Source organism: Haliotis asinina, chromosome 12 (assembly GCF_037392515.1).
Source record: "Haliotis asinina isolate JCU_RB_2024 chromosome 12, JCU_Hal_asi_v2, whole genome shotgun sequence".
Taxonomy (NCBI): domain Eukaryota; kingdom Metazoa; phylum Mollusca; class Gastropoda; order Lepetellida; family Haliotidae; genus Haliotis; species Haliotis asinina.
The window spans coordinates 39,505,960-39,528,323 of record NC_090291.1 but is presented as its reverse complement, the minus strand read 5'-3'; the positions used below and the strand labels follow the sequence as shown (position 1 = coordinate 39,528,323).

At 42.7% G+C, this 22,364-nt stretch overlaps 2 protein-coding genes and 1 long non-coding RNA gene across 3 annotated transcripts; 1 reads left to right on the top strand and 2 right to left on the bottom strand.

Annotated features, from left to right (window-relative positions):
- The first annotated feature begins 1,034 nt into the window (after window positions 1–1,034).
- On the top strand, window positions 1,035–22,145 carry LOC137258801 (uncharacterized). The gene is made up of 3 exons (XR_010954645.1): window positions 1,035–1,128; window positions 4,441–4,479; window positions 19,845–22,145. It is a non-coding gene; the product is annotated as an uncharacterized lncRNA (long non-coding RNA).
- On the bottom strand, window positions 5,603–9,312 carry LOC137258797 (cylicin-2-like). Its single transcript, XM_067796491.1, has 2 exons — window positions 9,092–9,312; window positions 5,603–7,415 (listed from the first exon to the last, which is right to left on the bottom strand). Exon 2 carries the CDS (start codon window positions 7,397–7,399, stop codon window positions 5,897–5,899), a length of 1,503 nt encoding a protein of 500 aa, XP_067652592.1. The 5' UTR covers window positions 7,400–7,415; window positions 9,092–9,312; the 3' UTR covers window positions 5,603–5,896.
- On the bottom strand, window positions 14,499–19,640 carry LOC137258614 (uncharacterized; the record flags this gene model as incomplete). Its single annotated transcript, XM_067796313.1, has 4 exons — window positions 14,499–14,812; window positions 16,688–16,825; window positions 17,868–18,080; window positions 19,532–19,640. Coding segments are annotated over 4 exons (759 nt in total), but the record flags the coding sequence as incomplete, so codon positions are not given.
- Window positions 22,146–22,364: the final 219 nt, after the last annotated feature.

The window sequence follows — 22,364 nt, the reverse complement described above, 5'->3', positions numbered from 1 at the left end:
GTTGTTGTCTAAAGGAAGCAGTGCTTGTCGTTAGAGGCAACTAACGGGATTGTGTGGTCAGGCATATTGTGGTTGTACAGCAGTTTAATCAAAACAATGTTTACGTGTTAACATTTTTAAGATACCCTGTTATGTCACCTACTGAACACGTCTGACATGAAATTGAATGACATTTACGACGTCAGCCGAATCCAAGGTCCTCCAAGAGCGCTACAGGAACTATGTGGGTGTTTACGTGTGAATGTGTGCATGTAGACTATTGATTGACCTAGGAAGTCTTGGTGACTGAGCAGCTTAAGCGGCTAGCTTTGTGTGCTGGCGATTAGGTGCCTGACTCTGAGGGAGCATGTTCGAATCCCGGATGGGACTCAACCCATCAAACGTACTAGAGTCTGTACTTTAGTAAGAAAGTGTGATCTCAAACATAAGATACATTACATTGATTGGCCTGGTATTCTGACAGAGGCAACTGACGGATCGAGTGGTCAGGCTCGCTGGCGGGGCTGACACGGGTCATTGTATCCCAGTTGCGATGCTCATGCTGTTGATGTCAGGATTGTCTGGTCTAGACATGATTTTTACAGACCGCCGCCTTCGTATAAGCAGGAATATTACCGAGTGTAGTGTGAAGTACAGAACAGCCTATTATTGCTTGATTTTTGGTAGAGTATGAAGAAACCTCGGCCTATTATTTGCTTACTTTGTAACCAGCAGCAGCATGGATTTTTTAATTTTTTTCTTCGTGTACTAAACATACGCGTTGACAGACTACGCAAGCATGTCAACAGTCATGCAGTACTGCACCTGGGTGGAGTCGTCTCTCTATGCCCCAACCACAAAGAGAAGGTCTGTACTGTGAGATCCACAGACGTATTCAGTATCGTGTTCGCCCACTGTAAACCCACTGTTGAGAGCACGTCATGCTAAGCCTTTGTAATCAGCCTTTATCAACATGACCAGAATACTTCCTGGTACAGTTCGTGTTGCTCTGCGCGCCAAATATAGCAACAAAATACGAGATCTTTTTTCTTGTCACGACTCGGAATCAGGTGCTCAAGGAACAGACGCCAGGAGAATTAGTCTCAGAAGGACAGACTTATTCTGGGTTCGAGTCCCGGTAAAGACCCGGTAAGTGGCCCATGTACGATGTTAATAGATGGGAAACTAACATGGTAATGCAACAACCCTATCGGTATCTTCATCCAAATATAATTCTCTTTTCCGTCCTCTACAACCGTACTCTCTTATCTTGTCTCTTTCCTCAACCACTTCCCCATCCTCATCTTCAGTGATATCAAAACCACCGCACCACCGTATCCATTTGGTCCACTCCACTCCGTCAAAGGCCACATCCACCTCTGTATCCTCACAAACCTCCATCACATCCCATCCATCTCGATCCTTATTCACATAACACTCCATCCCATCCACACCCACCTCCGCGTTCCCATCCCACCCCCCATCCACCTCTGTATCCCCACAACACCCTATCCCATCTCCATCCACCTCTGTATCCCCACATCACCCCATCCCATATCCATCCCCATCTGTATCCCCACAACACCCTATCCCATCTCCATCCACCTTTGCATCCCCACATCACCCTATCCCATCGCCATCAACCTCTGTATCCCCACAACTATCTACCCCATCTCCATCCACCTCTGTATCCCCACATCACCCTATCCCATCTCCATCCACCTCTGTATCCCCACATCACCCTATCCCATCTCCATCAACCTCTGCATTCCCACAACACCCCATCCCATCTCCATCAACCTCTGTATCCCCACATCACCCTATCCCATCTCCATCAACCTCTGTATCCCCACATCACCCTATCCCATCTCCATCAACCTCTGTATCCCCACAACTATCCACCCTATCCCCATCAACCTCTGTATCCCAACATCACCCTATCCCATCTTCATCAACCTCTGTATCCCCACAACTATCCACCCCATCTCCATCCACCTCTGTATCAACCACATCACCCTATCCCATCTCCATCAACCTCTGTATCCCCACAACACTCCATCCCATCTTTATCCACCTCTGTATCCCCACGACGCCCTATCCCATCTCCATCAACCTCTGCATCCCCACATCACCCTATCCCATCTCCTTCCACCTCTGCATCCCCACATCACCCTATCCCATCTCCATCCACCTCTGCATCCCCACATCACCCTATCCCATCTCCATCCACCTCTGCATCCCCACATCACCCTATCCCATCGCCATCCACCTCTGCATCCCCACATCACGCTATCCCATCTCCATCAACCTCTGTATCCCCACAACTATCCACCCCATCTCCATCAACCTCTGTATCCCCACAACACCCCATCCCGTCTCCATCCACATCTGTATCCCCATAACACTCCATCCCATCTCATGCACTTTTGTAATGCCTACAACTCTCCATCCCATCTCCATTCACTTCCGTATTACCCGGACGATGAGGTGATCTAGTGGTTAACGCGTCCGCTCGTCACGTTGAAGACCCGGGTTCGATTCCCGACATGGGTACAATGAGTGAAGCCCATTCTGGTGTCCCCCGCCGTGATATTGCTGGAATATTGCTAAAATGAGGCGTAAAACTAAATTCACTCACTCACCGCATTACCTCCACAACGCTCCATCCTATCCCCATCCTCCTCCGCATTACCTTCCCATCCTCCTCCGCATTACCTACAACGTTCCATCCCATCCCCATCCACTTTCGTAATACCCACAACACTCCATCCCAACCCCCTCCGTATAAGCCTTTAACACTATGTCCCATCCCCACCCACTTCCATACCCCACAACGCTCCATCCCACCCTCTCCGTATTCTCGCAATGCTTAATCCCATCCTATTCTCACCCATACTACACCACCTCACCCGCTTCCCCATCCAAAATCCCACCACGTACGCGCCAACACACAGCACCACCAGCAACCACCCACGTTTTCACTCTCAATATGAACAAGAACAGCGGAATGATCCTCTCATAAAACCAACTCACCTGTAATCCTATCTAACTATTTATTCAAATACTATATTCATAATCGTTGTGGTGATGCAGTGAAAATGAGAACATCATATGATATCCGTGAGCTGATGTTCTCCGTGCATGTTTTTCAGAAAGCTGATGCATTTCTGGAGAGGATATTATTACCTGTCATAAATGTCACTGATAAATGATATACATAATACATTAGCGTGTGTCTGAAAATTGATTTATAAGAATGATTATTCTACGTCGCTATCACACAGACATGATGCCAGCTGTTCTAATTTCACGTCAAGGCGTAATAACGGGGCATACAGTCATTTTATGTACAGTCGTCTACCTGAGGGACGGTGGGGTGGCCTATTGATTAGCGTTCGCTCTTCGCCCCGAAAACCTGGGTTCTATTCCCCACATGGACACAATGTGTTAATCCCATTCTAGGTGTTCCCTGTCTTGCTATTGTTGGAACATTGCCCAAGGCGGCGTGAAACGAAATTAACCTCACTCACTCACGTCCCCTGATTTCGATGCAAGTATGCGGAGGCATGTGTCTAGTTAGGCAGTCGGCATCGATTCCCAGCATTGGTGCAGAGAGTGGATTATTGGCACCATCTACTGAGATAGAGCTGGAATACTTCTAAAATAGTCCGTCACCTCATTCTATCCCGTTAACGCTCACCCAGTCTTCAGGGGCGGTGGGGTAGCCTAGTGGTTAAAGCGTTCGCTCGTTACGCCGAAGGCCCGGGTTCGATTCCTCACATGGGTACAATGTGTGAAGCCCATTTTCTGGTGTCCCCCGCCGTGATATTGCTGGAATATTGCTTAAAACTAAACTCACCCACACACCCAGTCTTCACATCGCGAGTGTCACTTTTAAGAGTAGGATACAAATGATAAGGTCACCCATGAAGTTGCGAGAGGTCAAGTCGTACAGGGGTCAAGTGGCGGGGTGTCAAGCAGGTCAAGTTATTATAATTACCTATTTCCTAAGTACAACAATGTCAAAAAGGAATAAATTAAAACGGGAATGTATTTAAACCCTGTCGTAAACTTGGCTGTACATAGCTAAAGCACTTTCCGCGAAGTTGTTTACAGCAGCCCATCCTGGTCGCAGGAGGTGACTAAGGGGATTGGGTGGTCAGACTTGCTGACAGGTTGACTCATGTCATTTCACCCTCATGTACAAAAACGCCAATTTGAAAGATATCAATTACTAGGTTAATTTACCAAGACCTTATTCACATTTCGCCATCTAAATCTGAAATATTGCCGTTTCCAGTAAGTAAACAAGGTATACATGTAAAGCGATAAAGCGTATCACGTAAAGTACTTGTGAGTCGGTCACTGAGTACACGGGCTAAAGAAACGGATTTGTTGGTGCAATGTCGAGAACTTCCTAGACTGACAATCAGTTGCAAAATAGATATTTTTTATCTTCAGATAAGCGAAAAAAGTTGGACTGTTGCTGGGCAGCCAACCGTAAGTACCGATGTCACCGCGACCTAAGTTTGTTTGTGGGTCTGTTGTTTAACGCCGCACAGGTTGACTGGTCTGTTCATCCAAGGATCAATCTGAGGCCACAAACAGCAAAATATAGCAACATGGCGGCGGTCTGTAAATAATCAAGTCTGGGCCAGACAATCCTGTGACAAACAACATGAGCGTCGATATCGATGGGGTACAATTTACACGTGTCAAGCAAGTCTGACCACCCGATCCCGTTAGTTGGCTCTCACGACAAGAATGGGTTACTGAAGATTCTAACTCGGGTCTTCACTGGCCGGCCACCCATGAACGATGTTTTGATTATGACAGAGAATCCATTGTGGTAAATTGATGACGTCAGCATTGGCCATCGCAATCGGTGTAAAGTGACGGATAGGTCACCCATTTTGACCATTCAATCCTCTTTCCGACCCTTTCAGCGGGACTCCTATAGCGATTACTGGTCCCATGGGAAAGTAGACGGGTGTTTTCGGATTTAGTCTGTCGATGGACAGAGAAGAAAAGTTAACTTATTTGACAGTTAGACAGATCAGAGGTACTGCAAAAAACCTTTCTCCCTGAGGATGTTATTTGCTGAGACTTGTGATTTTACATCCAAACTTCACCTGGGAGCCGAATTATGAAATTGGTGGTTAAAACGTTCTTACGTCAAACCGAAGACATCGTTTCCGTTCCTCACATCGGTACACTGTGTTTAAAGCTTTAAGTTGGTGTCCATCGACATGATATTGCTGGAGTATCGCCAAACACGGTTTATAACTAAACTGGTGAAGAAACCACACCAAGGAATCCTCACTTGCAGAGCGAGATATTTTACGAGGGCTTCACTATCCGGGTTTCATTGCAGCAGTGAGTGAGTGAGTGAGTGAGTGAGTGAGTGAGTGAGTTTTACGAACCTTTAAGCATTATTCCAGCAAAATCACGGCGATGGACACCAGAAATGAACTTTAAACATTCTCCCGTCGAGGGGAATCGAATTGGGTCTTCGACGTGACGAGTGAACGCTTAACCACTTGCCACCCCACCGCCACAAATGAACAACCAGCAACTCGCAGACCCCACATATTGATAATGGATAAAATAAGAATGCTATACCTTCATTTTAAGTTATTTTATGTTTCTATTGTGTTAGTTGGGTTTAAATTTGAAAAGCTGACAAGCAGATTTAAGTTTCATTTTGCAGGCATGTTAACGGATTACATATATTAGTTTACAAGGACCTAAGGAGAAGTTTGAAGCTTATTTTAAAATGTTTTAAGATGCCGATGTAAAAGAATATTCTAAATATGTCATGTTCACAATTTCTTCAGCTTGTTGAGTTCTATATCATCGACATTTGCCAATAAGTAAACGCAAGAATTTCCTCCCGTGCTCACAGTCATTTCAGCCTTCACAAGCCTTCAGTTGATGAAGGGGTTCCAATATGAATCTGGTTTACTAGAGGCAAAAGGCGTCTCATGTGGTGGTCAAGAGCGATGAGGGCCTTTGAGATGTTCTTCAGTGGTTCAAGACACTGCATAAGTTCATTTATCTTCCCGACCAGAGCGCCCTCTTGACACTGAGAACTGACTCCCGTCATGCCTTCTGTACCACCTCTTGATGACTGACCCTCAATGTCAGAGTCAGATTCGACCTTGACCTCAGCTGATTCTTCGGGTTCAGTTCCGAAGTTATATCTTTGTTCGCTGCTAAATGACATGCCTGGTTCTTCTGTTCTTACTGTAGAAGATGTCGCCTTCTGAGCCTCGTTGTGGATCTGGGTATTTCCGGTCCCACCATACTCTTCGAAATTTTTCTTCCTGCTTGTCTCTCCTGTGACTGCTGGGTCCAGTTTTGTCAAAGTGTTTGTGTCCACACTCCGTGATGATGTAGGGTTTTTCTTGAGTTTGTCTGGTTCTGGTGTTCTGTAGTTTTGTCTCCATTTTTCCACTCTCAGTTCTCCATTCCCCGATATATTTCTTCGTTCGATCATGCTACCGTCTCTGCCCTCCAACATGTTTCTTTCTCTGTCGTTTCCTTCTCTGTCTTCCGATCTCCGTTTTCTTCCTCCACTCTTTCCTTCTCTGTCTTCCGATCTCCGTTTTCTTCCTCCGCCCTTTCCTTCACTGTCTTCCGATCTCCGTTTTCTTCCTCCACCCTTTCCTTCACTGTCTTCCGATCTCCGTTTTCTTCCTCCGCCCTTTCCTTCTCTGTCTTCCGATTTCGTATTTCTTCCTCCGCCCTTTCCTTCTCTTTCATTCGATATCATTTTCCTTTCACCGCTCCTTCCTTCTCTTCTCGATTTACTGTTCCTTTCGACACCGTTTACTTCTCTGTCTTCCGATTTCTTTTTCCTTTCTCCGCCCTTTTCTTTTCTTTTATCCGATTTCATTTTTCTTTCTGTGCTGTTTCCTTCTTGTTTGTCCACTGTCATTCTTCTTTCACTTGTGCTTCCCCATCCTTCACTGAATCTAGTTCTTTCTTTAATGTTTCTTTCTCCTTCCTTGGCTTTGTCTGATTCTGTCTGTTCATGTGCAGTACCAGTGTTCATATAAGAACCGTCACAGGTACCGGCAGATTTGTGCTCATAATCGAAGACGTTTTCCATGCCGTAACGATAGACAGGTTCATCCTCCCGGTAAGGGAAAATATCTCGACCAATTTGTACTTCATACGGGTTTGGGGATTTTTCGTACTCAACTTTTTCTCGAGGTTTTTGTCTTAATGCTTCTTGATGACGAAAATGATGTGTATGCCGGTGGAGCTGACCAACTGACACAGCCTTGAAATCGCACAGAGAACATGTCCAGGGCGCACGCTCAAGGCTGACGTGGGTTCGGATGAAATGCTCTATTAACTGTTCCCGTTTACCATTCGTGTCGCACTTACTGCATTCGTAGATTTCAGAGGCCATGTTGTTGTTGTTTTTCCTGAAAGAAAAAGTAAATTAATAACTCTGCCTGCGGAATAACCTAAAAAGATTCAAAGGAACCCGAAGAGAATTCAAGAGGAGAACTATTGAGTATTGATTTTTTCCTTGATAAACTAGAGTATGATTCCATGACCAGTCAATGAAAAATCCCCCAACTTCAACATTTGTGTTTCTAATGGGTTTAACCAGACCCGTCCTAATGGGTTTAACCGTTTCTAATGGGTTAAATTCAAGCAGAATTTTTGTTACACAGTACGTTTTATGCATGAACATGTGAAGTAGCTACTCATTTTTAAAGCCACTTTGGTGGGTCAGTCTTAGTCGATTATTATCTGGAATGAACATTAGTTCACCTCAAGCAAAGGTGAAAGTAGAGATAAGTTTTTTTTATGATGCCGTTATAAGCTAACCAGGGTCCATTTCTTTGTGATCAGTGACGTCAACATTTCCTAGTGGAGAGGTGAGATTGTGTGTCGTTCAAAATGAGATTCAGGAAGTTGTACGTTCGGGTTACTGTAATGAGATTTAATGCAGTGGTTACACTTTATGCAGTAACTGGCATATCAATGTTGTCTATTAAAACCACTTCCGTGAATAGTAGTGAGCGAGTGAGATTATTTTTATGCCACTTTTAACAATATTCCCGCAATATCACAGTGGCGGACACCAGAAATTGTTTTTACACATTGTACCATGTGGGGAATCGAACCAAAGCGCTCGCCGTGACTAGCGAACGCTTTAACCACAAGGCTATCCCACTGCCCCAATGGACAATAACCAATGTTGTGCTGAATTACGAATCCCAATCAGAAGAAATTTTTAAAAATTTGCTTAAAGGTCCGTTTGTTTTAAAATGAGTTTGTTTTATCGTAAAAGTGTGTGAATTTGGTTTTTCGCCGCTTTCCGAAATATTCCAGCAATCTCACGGAGTAGTCTAGTGGTTAAATCGTTGGTTCGTCACCCCTAAGACCCGGGTTTTATACCCCCCATAGGTACAATGTGTGAAGCCCGTTCCTGGTGTCCCCTGCCACGACCAGTGAAGTCCCGGGTTGAAATTGGTCGTAAGAAGGGATCAGACCGCTAGGCTCACTGACTTGGTTAACTCGTGTCGTCGTATCCCAGTTGCTAACATTCGATGCTCATGCTCTTTGTCATTGTATTGTCTGGTCCATTCTCGAGTATGTACAGACCGCCGCCATATAGCTGGGATATTGCTGAGTGCATTGTTAACCAACAACCCATCCAACACTACTGATTTTCAAACTACAGGATATGCGTAAAGTAGGTTGCCAACCCACACTGAATTACGCCATGAATCAGGAAGTGAGCACATAGTTTGCACATCCCTGTGTCTCTCCGACGTATGTTTCCTGATGATGGATAACGCTGCTTTAGGACAAAACGTTGTGCTTATTCCAGGGCTACAACCCGCATGGGAAGTCTGTCTTACACATGCACTTGGCTGCTGTGTTTGGGCGTTTGAATCACACGTGCTGGTGTCTTTTCAACTTTGTGGCTTCATAAGCTTCACTGTATGTTGTTTAAAGTGTCCATTAAGTTGCATTTACTTTAGAGTATGTATGACACATCATGTTTAAGTTTATATATGACTGTCAAATTTTAGAGTCCCCCCATACTTGTAATGCATGATTTAAGTAAAATCAAACCACTCACCTGTCGAAAGGCTGCTTAAAGCTGATGACAGTCCTCTAAGACTGACCCACCAAACTGCCTTTCCGCTTTAGCTACTTCACATTTTCCGAGAATAAACATTAGTTCACATGAAGCGAAGGTGAAAGTAGAAATAAGGTTTTTATTATGCCCTTATTAGCCATCCTCGATATCTCCAGGGTGTACGTTCCGATAAGTCTCCACTATACCCTAGACGCATCTACGGCTCTGCCCGATAAATTTATTACCTCCCTTGACTGTCTCCCGGGAGGTTATTCCGGATCTCTCCACGTTATAATTATATATATAAATGCTAGCTGTCGTGTTGACACACACACACACACACACACACACACACACACACACACACACACACACACACACACACACACACACACACACACACACACACACACACACACACACACACACACACACACACACACACACACACACACACACACACATATATATATTCATTCATTATATTTAATGAAAGTCAATAGTTTTTTTATTTATTACATAACCGAAGTACACCGTTTATTGCCATCCAGTTTCTGAATGAAGTAGTCCGGCATCCCTCCTGAAACATTATGAAATCTACTACCCATGTCAAGTTTAGACTCATTAGTGTCACTGTGGCCACTTACTTAAGTCAACTGTTCTAAAGTATTTTGTGGCCCATTGCCTTAGATTTTATCTCATTTGTATTGTATTTGAAATCGGTATTGTGAAATTGACTTGTGACTGTATAACTTGCTCTTTGCTTAATAATACAATGTATTAATGTTTTAGACTTGTCTTTGTTCTGTTTTGCTGGTTCACAGAGGATTTCTTAAACCTTTTGTCTCGGCAAATTCTTAACCGTAACACCACGGATATAAACCACTGGTATTATATAACCGTATCTTAATATTGTGAGTGAGCGAGTGTACTTGTACGCAGCACTCATTATTCCGGCTATATGGCGGCGGTCTGTAAATAATCGAGTCTGGGCCAGACAATCCAGTGATCAACAATATGAGCGTATTTCTGCGCAAATGGGAACCAATGACATCTGTCTTACAAGTCAGCGAGCCTGACCACCCGATTCCGTTAGTCGCCTAAGCATAGTCACCTTTTATGGAAAGCACGGATTACTGAAGGACTATTTTACCCCGGGACCTTCGCGGGTCTAATATTGTGAGAGGGCCCTACGTGTACGTGTGGGAGTGAGAGTATGTCTTCGTTAGTGAATGTATACAACCCATCAAACGTTTAGACTCACTTCAAACATTCACTATATGTGAATGAATGATGAATGAATGTCCATATTTCATCCAAAAGATATTCGAAGATTAAATAATTATAACATCAGCCAGTTACATATATGTACATATGATGTTACAAAGCCCGGATATTTACACAGCACAGACATTTACATCAATGGTTCTTCAGAAGGTTTACATCCAAGAATCCTGTACAGAATAGCTATGCTTCGAAAAATGTAGTATGACGCTTTGCCATGTTGTTTTGTCAAGACCATGTTAAGTTTTGCACCACAAAAGAGTACAATGGCATCTTCATCATCAATCATTTCAATTAATACACCTACATCTACATCTACATGTATATATGGTTACAACGAAGATGAATCTCTGCACTAAACTGGCTAAAACAACTGCTGCAAATCTTAAGCATGTTAACTGCACGAGGATCATGCATCTAACTGCTGAAAAGCATCTGCAAACATCGTACATGTGAACAGTTGTGTTTTGGTGTAAAGTAACTTAATAAGAATTCGCCATTTTTAACCGAGCTGCATCATTTATTAAAAGCATGCCATTATGTTTTTCAACGATACGAATTTGTTTTACAATACATCAGTTCACGTGTAAACAGTACCTTTAAACGGTATGGATTGTTTTGCAAAATCTACTTTAGAACAGTTGACTTAAATAAGTGGCCACAGTGACACTAATGAGTCTAAACTTGACACGGGTAGTAGATTTCGCAATGTTTCAGGAGGGATGCCGGACTACTTCATTCAGAAACTGGATGGCAATAAACTGTGTACTTCGGTTATGTATTGACTTTCATTAATTTAAATATAATGAATAAATAAATAAATAAATAAATAAATAAATAAATAAATAAATAAATAAATAAATAAATAAATAAATAAATATGAATGAATATATGAATGATATATAAATCGTACCCATGAGCAAGCTTATATCAGTATCAACACGAGGTGATGATAAGGTTGCAATATATAGAGAAAGATATATAGAGAACCTCACCCAAGTATCTACTGATATCAAAAATATCCACACGAGTTGAGAAAGTTACAAATATCCGAGACTTGGATATTTTAATTTAATCTTTAACAACGAGACATGGCAGCGGGGAATGCTATTTGCTTGATTCTACCTTGAAGGCTCCAGTCGGACAGTTCCAGCCCCTCACTAAGATTACCCCTGTGTAATTGTCAGTGCCATTGAGAATATCAGTTTTTGAGCACTTTCAGTTCGAATTTGGAGGAACCTGGAGTAAACATTAGTTCACCTGAAGCGACAGTGAGAGTAGAAATATGGTAGTCAAATTCCCTCTGACTCAAGCGTCATTCCCGAGTGTTGAAACAGCATTGTCTTTAAATTGTTCTATTCACCACATAAAGTGTAGTTCATTCATTTGACCCTGGAAGTTATCGCATTGCTTTGAGGTAGATCTCAGGACTGTTAAAGCTGATTTTGAGAGAAAGAGCTGAGGAAAATACGGAAAACACATGAACATTATGAAGGATTGACCGGGAAAGGCAGTCCGGCAACAGAGGCCGTTAGTATGTTTAGGCTGCCGGGTAAAAGAAAGTACTCAGTGTTGGTATTTTTATACAAACGAAAATAACAGTAAATTAAACAATTATAATATCATTAAACACTATATAATTGAATATTATATATAAATATTAAACGTAATATCTAAATATTAAATATAAATTTAAGTTACATAAATATCATAAATTATTAAGTATTATAAATATTACTTAGCATTACAAATATAATTAAAGTAAAATATGATTTATATATAAACCTATCGTTTTCACCATGACTATGACTTACTCAATGTGGTGTAACAGGATGGTTCAGTGAAAACTGAGGTAAGAAATATATTTGAACCCACCATTTCCACCATTCGAAATGTCGTAAATATGTTGCTAAAATCAACTTTTATTTATGAAAGTCACATTTCACAGTTATTATGAAATCATTGCAGTATCATGCAATATAGCAATATTTTATTCTAAAAGAAACCATATAGAAAAGGTCTTTGAGAGCTAAGTAAGTATATATGTATGTATGTGTGTGTGTGTGTGTGTCTGTGTGTGTGTCTGTGTGTGTGTCTGTGTGTGTGTGTGTGTGTGTGTATGTGTGTGTGTAGTGCTGTCCTTTTTCAACATGATGATCTATACTGAATGTTACCACGGGTGTCATCAAGCGGTTGACATTTTGTGCGGAGCTAGGATTGATCTGTGTAGCTTCCTGCAGTCGGACAAGGAGCTGCCTGGGGTGGTCATATTTCATACCTTTATTGCTTCTTTAAGGTGTTCATATTTTATGTTTTCATTGTTTTTTAAAGGCATGCCATGCACAGAAGTACATGTAATAGCTGTTGAAATTTTAGTGGATTTTTTTTTCAAATATGGCGTCATGGTAGACGTTAGTGGGAAAATATTTGGCTGTGTATAATCTAAAGTAACCATGTTATCAGCCACCCCAAGGGACGTAACCCTTTGAGACTTATCCTCAGATGCCATTGTCCGTTGTCACGCAATCGAGTGATTGAGTAAGTTTAGTTTTACGCCACACTCAGCAATATTCGTTATGGAGGACGAAAATGTTGAGGTTGGTGAAAGTTTTCAGTTGTACAAACGTGTTAAATTATCGAGGATGTCAACATCAGTGGAGGCAGGATGTTCTTGAATCAGGTGAGACAAACAGTCCGTTCTCCTTAAACACTGTTATTGACACTACATAATATACTGGAAAGTTAAAATAGTTAACTTCTGTTACAACAAACTGAAATTTTAATTCCTTATGACCCGGGTGTTGAGGTAGCGTAGTGGTTAAGGCGTTTACTCGTCCTGCCGAAGAGCCGGGTTCGATTCCCCACATGGGTACAATGTGTGAAGGTCATTTTCTGGTGTGATATTACTAGAATATTGCTAAAAGCGGCGTAAAACTATACTCACTAGTTATGACCGTAGTTCTATATATGGACTCCTACAGATCTAAACACCACATAAGTAAGTTCGTTCGTATTCTGTTCGTTATAAACATGTTGTAAACGTTGTGTACTGTATAAACGATGCAACCTGTAATGATTTAACTTCTTCAAGTATTTATTGCATAGTATTTAGAAAGATTAAATATGTTTAATGAGATAAAAACAATAAACATAGAATAATAATCAGGATGAGGTGTATGTGAAATAGCCTCTGGCCCGCTAGGCCATGGCTAGTAAAAATCCAGTGTGGCCAGCTAATCTCCACAGTCGCTGGCCCCACTGACCAGTGAATTTCCGTGAGGTAATTTTGCAAACATATCATTCTCCGAGAAAGAAATAATACGCATGTGAATCATGCAAGATTATGTCCTAGTAGACTTAGTGTTCTTCATATTAGCTGTTTAATAATGAAACCCGTCTCTAAATGTCGGGCTCGTGAATTATTTCGTGGGCTATTGCTCGTGACAATCCGACATAGCTAGCCCGACTGACAAGCAAAAGGTCTGGAAATTAATTCGCACACGTGTATATACACGTAAGCACGTTGAAGTTCTTTTTGATAAATTCATTCAGGGCCATTAACCCTTCACAGAATACTTACTTGTTCATTACTACAAAACAAAATCCTGAAAATAACGATACGAAAACGATACGAAAACGGATCCATGAAGATCCGAGTTGGATTTGATTTTCAGTAACCAATAATTGTCGGAAGACGCGACTCGGGGGTCAGGCTGGCTGTCTTGGTTGACTCATGTCATCGCATTCTAGTTGCTTAGATCGATGTTCATGCTGTTGATCACTGGATCCAGACTCGGATATTTACAGACCTCCACCATACAGTTGGAAAACACAAAGTCAGCCTAACCCGCTTAGCATGGAGCGGGTGGCTGAGCGGGTTAGACGGCTGAGTTTGTGTGCTGGCGAGGAGGATGTGGATTCGAGTGTGGAACTAGAATCTGTACTTTACTAAGAAAATGTAATCCCAAATATAACATATGACAGATATGAGCAATTTCAATAATTTTCATCCCAATACGATGTTTCAACGTTTAACGCAACTTAACAATTTCCCACACATCGGGTATGGGTGGGGCCGAACGTGACTTTTCCTTCCTTGGTCGTCAAGGATATACCCTTGTATACAGAACACAGTAGGTTAGGTGTCGGCTAGGACCTGTGAAGTACGGAAGTTTTCATTAGTAAAACTAATGACGTGAACAGTTGATACGTCATCCTGCTTTTTCTTCCTCCAACGAATGACGCACACAATGACGATATTAACGGTTAAGATCGCCATGACAACGAACACTACCAGCACCCATATGGGCACAGGCGTTTCAGACCTATCGTCCACCTGAAGCGTCCCGTCACCACAATTGTCCAGCCCGTTCCCAAGGAGACGGCGAGATATACACACATTGTTGGAGCAGGTGAAGTCCTCTTGAAGACAAGGCGCTGGGGACGAAATAGTGAAAATTACTTGATATATCAACAGTAAAAGAATCAAGACAACTCGCTGACAACACTTAGAATATAAGGGTTTAAAGGGTTTAATTAAGCAGACACACGGTCAATATACTTCAGACGAAATGAAGCTGTAATAAAGCAGCGTCAGTGAAGGTGCAATAAAGCAGCGTCAGTTGTTTGTGCACAATGTCCTTCCATTCCCTGTCCAGGTGTGACTACACCACAAAATGGGCTTCACACATTGAACCCATATGAGGAATCGAACCCGGGCCTTCGGCGTGACGAGCAAACGCTTTAACCACTAGGCTACCACACAGCCCCAGGGTGACGAGCGAACACTTTAACCACTAGGCCACCACACCGCCCCAGGGTGACGAGCGAACGCTTTAACCACTAGGCTACCACACCGCCCATGTCAAGTATAGACGATACCGACAAATGAATGAAAATAAGTAGTAACCCTCACCACTCAATAAACTCCAATGGCCAATAGTTCTTCGGGTATCAGTGCTATGAAAAACCTCTATCATATTATGCAGCCCACTCCCAAATGGATATTTTGGTGCTTGTACAGGGGGGAAATGTTTTATTCGGGGGCATTATCGACTTGATCATCTCAAATATGGCATTTCATCACTGGATGCAAAATAAGAGGGAGTATTCTTCATTGCTAAATGTTTACAATGATTCATTGCTAAATGTTTACAACTTCATAATGCTTGATACAGAAGGTTAGTCGACTGCCAACCTTCAGTGACTGCAAAGAACTGACAGACAAAGAACCTTCACTGACTGCATAATACAAAGAACTACCAGACTACCAGCCTTTACTGACTGCACAATGCAAAGAACTGACAGACTACCAGCCTTTATGGACTGCACAGCGCAAAGAGCTGACAGACTACCAGCCTTTACTGACTGCACAATGCAAAGAGCTGACAGACTACCAACCTTTACGGACTGCATAAACTAAAGAGCTCATAGACTACCAGTCTTTACTGACTGCATAATACAAAGAGCTGATAGACTACCAGCCTTTACTGACTGCATAATACAAAGAACTACCAGACTACTAGCCTTTACTGACTGCACAATGCAAAGAGCTGACAGACTACCAGCCTTTACTGACTGCACAGTGCAAAGAGCTGACAGACTACCAGCCTTTACTGACTGCACAGTGCAAAGAGCTGACAGACTATACTAGCCTTTACTGACTGCATAAAACAAAGAGCTCATAGACTACCAGTCTTTACTGACTGCATAATACAAAGAGCTGACAGACTACCAGCCTTTACGGACTGCACAGTGCAAAGAGCTGACAGACTACCAGCCTTTACGGACTGCACAATGCAAAGAGCTGACAAATTCCCATCCTTTACTGACTGCACAGTGCAAAGAGCTCATAGACTACCAGCCTTTACTGACTGCATAATACAAAGAGCTGACAGACTACTAGCCTTAACTGACTCCACAATGCAAAGAACTGACAGACTACCAGCCTTTACGGACTGCACAGTGCAAAGAGCTGACAGACTATACCAGCCTTTACTGACTGCACAATGCAAAGAGCTGACAGACTATACCAGCCTTTACTGACTGCATAAAACAACGAGCTCATAGACTACCAGCCTTTACTGACTGCATAATACAAAGAGCTGAGAGACTACCAGCCTGTACTGACTGCACAATGCAAAGAGCTGACAGACTACCAGCCTTTACTGACTGCACAATGCGAAGAGCTGACAGACTACCAGCCTTTACTGACTGCATAATGCGAAGCACTAACTGACTACCAACCTTCACTGACTGCATAAATACAACCGTTACTCAATGTACAATGTCTGGGGTTGCCAGACCACCCACCGTTACTGTATGCAGTGAGGCGGAGACTGAAACGGGGCCCATCTCTGTTTCTTCCTGGCCTGAAAGAGATGGAGAGGTCGACCCGAGGGAATAAGCGGGGAACATTGAGAACAGAAGACCGCGTCCTGCATCTCTCACCTGGAAGAAAGAGAGCCATCCTTTTGCAAAATAAGTATCGCTTCTCGTTGCAAGTGAAATATGGAACAGGGAGATATATCTACACAATACTACACTGTTTCAGCTGTGTTCCAGCGTTATCTCGGCGGGGAACACCAGATATGGGCTACTCCACGGTGTACCTTTGTGGGAAATCGAACCATAATCTTTGCCGTGACAATGGTGTACAATTTCAGTCTGGCATCGCTGTTATAGATTATCAGTTCCTGCATGATGTTCACTTCTATAAGTAGTTTTTGATTTGCAAACTCGTCACTGTGTCATAATATTTTGAACCCCGAAACCATCATTTCTTCTATCCCACAAGCTCAGATACATACGTACGCACCCATATCCACATTCACACTTCCTAATCGTTCATCCTCAATAACACCTGACCCTTACATAATAAGCTCTGAGTTACGAACTATATACCGTTCAACGCAATACACCCGTATTGATCAGGGCTGGAATCCATCTTCTGTAACCCATGCTTGTCGTAAGAGGCGACTAATGGGATCGGGTGCTCAGGTTCGCTGACTTGGTTGACACATGTCATCGGTTCCCAATTTCGTAGATCGATGTTCATGTTGTTGATCACTGGATTGTCTCGTCCAGACTCGATTTCACGTATTTACAGACCGCCGTCATATGGCTGGAACATTGCCGAGTGCGACATAAAACTATATTCACTTATACGATGCAATGCGGCCGACATTGATCCGTCCATAGGTCTAGTGTTTTCCTTTTATGAAACTGTGTGTGTGGCTACTCTTAAAGTGCTTGTGGGGTGGTGAGGTAGCCTTGTGGATAAAGAGTTCACTCGTCACGCCACAGACCCGGGTTCGATTCCCCGCATGGCTACCATGTGTGAAGCCCATTTCTGGTGACTCCAGTCGTGATATTGCTGGAATGTTGGTTTAAGTGGCGTAAAACTAAACTCACTCACTCACTCACTAAACTGCCTGCGGATCTGTAGTCTGTGCCATGTAGGTTGTCATATTCTTCAGAATAAAATACACACCGTTTAGCGTCACGTGACCGAAATTCTCACAGAAAATGCCCGGGGTAAATTCGACGAAGGTGAAGGTCGCCATTATCATCTTGCCTGCGGGTGCCAACACGGTCAGGTCACAGTTGCGTCGGTTTTCGACGGCGACGTTGTTGGTGATCTCCACGTTCTCAAGCCCTGCTACATCCATGTCTAGTCTGTCTCCACACATCGTACCCATGTCGTCTGAAACAAACAGCTGCGTTTGACAGCATGAGTTGCATGCTGGGCGTGTTTGTTTGTTGTTGGTGATTAGAGGAGGTTAAATTAGTGAGGGGAATGTTGACAGCTTAAATGGGTGAATGGTTTAACTGATATTTGAGCGAGCGAATCAAACCGAGACATGACTCCCGTTAACAAATTCAGGGACCTACTTTTCAGCCGATTCGAATTTTCTCGTGTGAAAGTGAAAGGAGACACTACAAACAACGATGGTTACACTGAATTCCAATCAGTTGTTTCATAAGAAAATGGTATTTACAAATTAATATTGATTTTAGAGTTTAAAATAATCTGTTATATATTTTATGTCGAGGTTTAGGCAGCATGTCGTTAACTAAGACGTTAGAGATTGTCTCTGTTTGAAGAGGTCGTACCATGATTGACAAGTCATCTGGCTCACTGTTTACACTTGTTTTGTGTTCCTTGCACAAGAGTATTTTTGTAATGTACAGTTTGATTGACATAATACTAAGTCCATACCAAGCCGCCAAAGTTTTCTAGCAGCCAAGCCTCGTTTTGAGATTTCCACGATTTCCAGATTTCCGTTTGTCCGAGCACGCTGCACGACAGAGCAAGCTGCACGACAGAGCACGCTGAGCGGCGTGTTTGGAAAGGATTAAACGGCACTGATTGATATTTATATATCCAGTTTAATGGGTTGGTCTTAAAAGTCTGACTGTTTTCTGTACTCAGTCGTGCAATAGGATGCAACGCAGTCAGCAGGAAACGAGACTGTTGTGTAATCGTTGTTTTGACTTGAGTGATCGTACGGCAGTCAATCTTGGTAAGTTTGGGAGTCAGTAAGTCAATCAGGAAGTCAGCCAGTCAGATAGGGCGTCAATCAAGAAGCCATCTGTGAGTGAGAGACTTTTTTTCATATCGGAACACCACCGTAGGAAAACTTCATCGTGAAATATTACACAGTTGTGTCCTTTATTAGTTCATCGCGGTAGACCAGTTTCAACACTCTTCCAAGCTGCAGTCGTCAGGTAAAACTTTGGTTCATGACAAAGAATTGATTGGAAGGAGAAAGATGCCCAATCTTTTAATCCATTCCTTATCAACATTATCTTAAATAACTCAAACCAGATGAAATAATGGTACCTAGCTATAGAGGGCGCTGACTCGGAAGCTGGAGAGATGGTTGCCTTGTGGTTAAAAGATTCGCTTCCCCGTTGGTCTGAAATGTCAGTGTGATTGTGCGTGCGCGCGAGCGTGAGTGTGCATGCGTGGGAGCGTGCGTCCGTGCATGTATGCATGTTTGGTTGTAAATGACTCTACGCTCATAAAGGATGTTATGCCGAAATATAATAATTATCTTTATTTGCCTGGTCCAGGCATGAATATCAATGGCCTACTGGAGTAGTTTGAGTATCGGTCATGCAAACAAACAATATAAAAGGAATGTGACTTACATTTCTTCACAGTGGAAACAGAAGGTATGAAAACAAACAGAAAACAGATACTGCAGACAGCCCAGGAAAGACACATTCCTGCCACGTCCCAACTCACTTCAGACAGCGATCACTGTGTTGAGAAATATGCGCCTTGCAAAATCGGAAGCAGTGTTGAGGCCTGCGGAAACAAGAATTTCCGCTGTATGAGCCGAGATGAACGCTGTTGTCATGTTTCAAGAAAGGCGTTCAAGAATTTCAATTTCCATGTATCTGAATTTGACATGTTTTGAACTATCAAGTATTTATGATCGTGTTTGTTTCTAATACGTAGGTTGGTGGTAAGAGGCTGGATCTGGTGACGTCACATCCGGAACAAAACTGTGATGAGAAAATCAATGGCTCTGGAAATACATGTACACGGATCGCTTGGTCTGGGATAACATCGGTCTTCAGTAACCCATATGCTTGCCAAAAGAGGCAACTAACGGGAATGGATGGTCAGGCTCGCTCACTTGGTTGATACATGCCGTTGTATCCCAGCTGCATATATCGATGCTGAGTCAGCAGATTCATGGAATATTTGTGAAAATGTTGTAATAAAGTTCGAGAAAATTTCCAAATCTCGATCTTTAGGCATTTTTAGGTCGTTTCCAAAGGTCGAGATCGATTGAATACGAGATCGCGAGAATGTCCCTTACAGTGTTCCATACCTACACGCCTGGAAACTGTCAAGGACTCCCTCCGGAAGCGAGTTTTTTTTCTGAAGCAGTTGTCGAAAGCGTCGCTAAGTCCAGTCGCTCTTCAGTTGAGAGACTATATCAGTCACACTGGCTGTGTCCGGTGGATTTGATGGAGTCACAACAGGTGGAATCCTTATATCCAAAGGTGAAAGACGTAGCCGAGTTCCTAAATCACCTGCAGGTGACTTCACACCTTAACGTTCGCACTATCAAGTCTTACCGATCTGACATTTGTGCCACAATACGCCAAATGGCGGAGGTCCCGACTTCTCGGAGGATCTGCTTCGGAGGGATTCAGTGTCGTGAACGTCTGCGTCCGCTGCGTCCGCTGCGTCCGCTGCGTCCGCTGCGTCGAGACAGTTGACTCTCGAATGGGATGGATTCTTAGTTCTCGAGGCTTTTGAATAAAGACACGTTCGAGCCAATGAAGATGGCAGAGTAAAGGCTTGTTTCCTACAAAACAGCCTTTCTCAAGGCATTGCACATTCTCTTCCCACAGAGGTTACTTGTCATATCTTCCTACGTAACCTCTGTTCTAATACGACCCTTTCATGGTGCGAGTGTTCAAGACTCGTGATTGGAGGCAATCAGATTTAGTGGTGCAATCAGCGACCTTGTTTCAAAAGTGATCGTTCGCAAGATCTCGGTAATTTCCGGATGCATCGTGAAAACTAGAACCACTTCCCGAGCGCGATACTCAAATGTTTCTTCTAGACAGAACTCCGTCATGTTATAGTTGTTTCTCCACATTGCTTGCATTTGTCAAGTTGAATCTAGGTGGATGTAACACGTATTCTGATTGGACAGAAAAAATGGGAAATAAATCTGCTGCCATTTTTTGCCGCTAGGAGATTTTATGAGTACCCCGAAATATGGCCGTATTAGAACAGAGGTTCGTAAGAAGATATGACAAGTAACCTCTGTGGGAAGAGAATGGGCTTTGCATGGCTACAGATTTCCGAAGCTTACGTTGGCAGGATGACTTGGTAAGCTTACAGACTGAGACTCAGAAACCACATGAATGTTTAGCTCCTATTACAATCCCTCCTCTCTCCAGTATCTTAGAAAAAGAGGATTTGAACCGCTTTCTTTGTCCTAGAGCCTTACATGGTATGTCCACGGGGTTAAACACCCTACACCCTACACCCTACACCCTACACCCTACACACTAGGTACAGAAGTCGCCTCAGTCTCTTTTCAAAGTGGAAATAAAACGGGTGCTGTGAGGGAAGCCTATGGTCAGTACATAGTAGTATGAAATCACACGAATTAGAATCGTTTGGTCCCCGGCATTCGCTTCTTCAATGTCTAGATGCAAATACAAGGCAAAACACTAATTATTGCTGAAGAACAAACATGCTAATATCACAGAAATATCGGCATCGTAATTAACAATGGGATAGTGAGATAACTTTCCCCTCGCAGCAGCACAGAATTTATATCACCACCTCAATGTTAAGCCAGGAAAATTAGTAATGCACTGTGATTATGTACGTTGTGATTCGTATAGTCATACTGTGGAAGGCATACACAACAAATCCACGAAGAACTGTATCTCAAATACACAGTGGACAAAGGAACTATTTGTATTTAGTGTGCAATCAGAAGCTACAGAGCTTTTACCTGTTTGGATGGTTTAATGGAAATCCACATCGTCATGGATATTCATGGATTTTACATGATCTATAACATTCTTCTGCAGGAAATATGCTGGACAAAATAAGTTAGGGATATTGGAATTTTTATCGCAGGTGCAATAGGCCAAGGAAAAGAAACTAGAACCGTATTCTGCCACTTCATGCTTACGGTATAAGGGGTAATGTCTTAGAATGGTTTGAAAGTTATCTAGATAGCAGAATACAGAGAAATTGTTAATAAATGGTTACAGTTCAGATATTAAAACTGTGAAGTGGTTCCGTTTAGGACCGCTTCTGTCTACCATTTATATTAATGACATCGTTAACGGTATAGATAGCAACATTCGCTTTTGGGTGATATATCGATGTATATACTATAATAGATAACCATACTCATTATAAAAAGAGATTTGGCAAAAAAGTGGCAAGTTAGTTTTAATCCTAGTAAGACTGATAGTATAACATTCACTCAAA

What these genes read in the sequence shown, in the direction of transcription:
- LOC137258797 (XM_067796491.1), bottom strand. Translation starts at nt 7,399, where the DNA reads ATGGCCTCTGAAATCTACGAATGCAGTAAGTGCGACACGAATGGTAAA.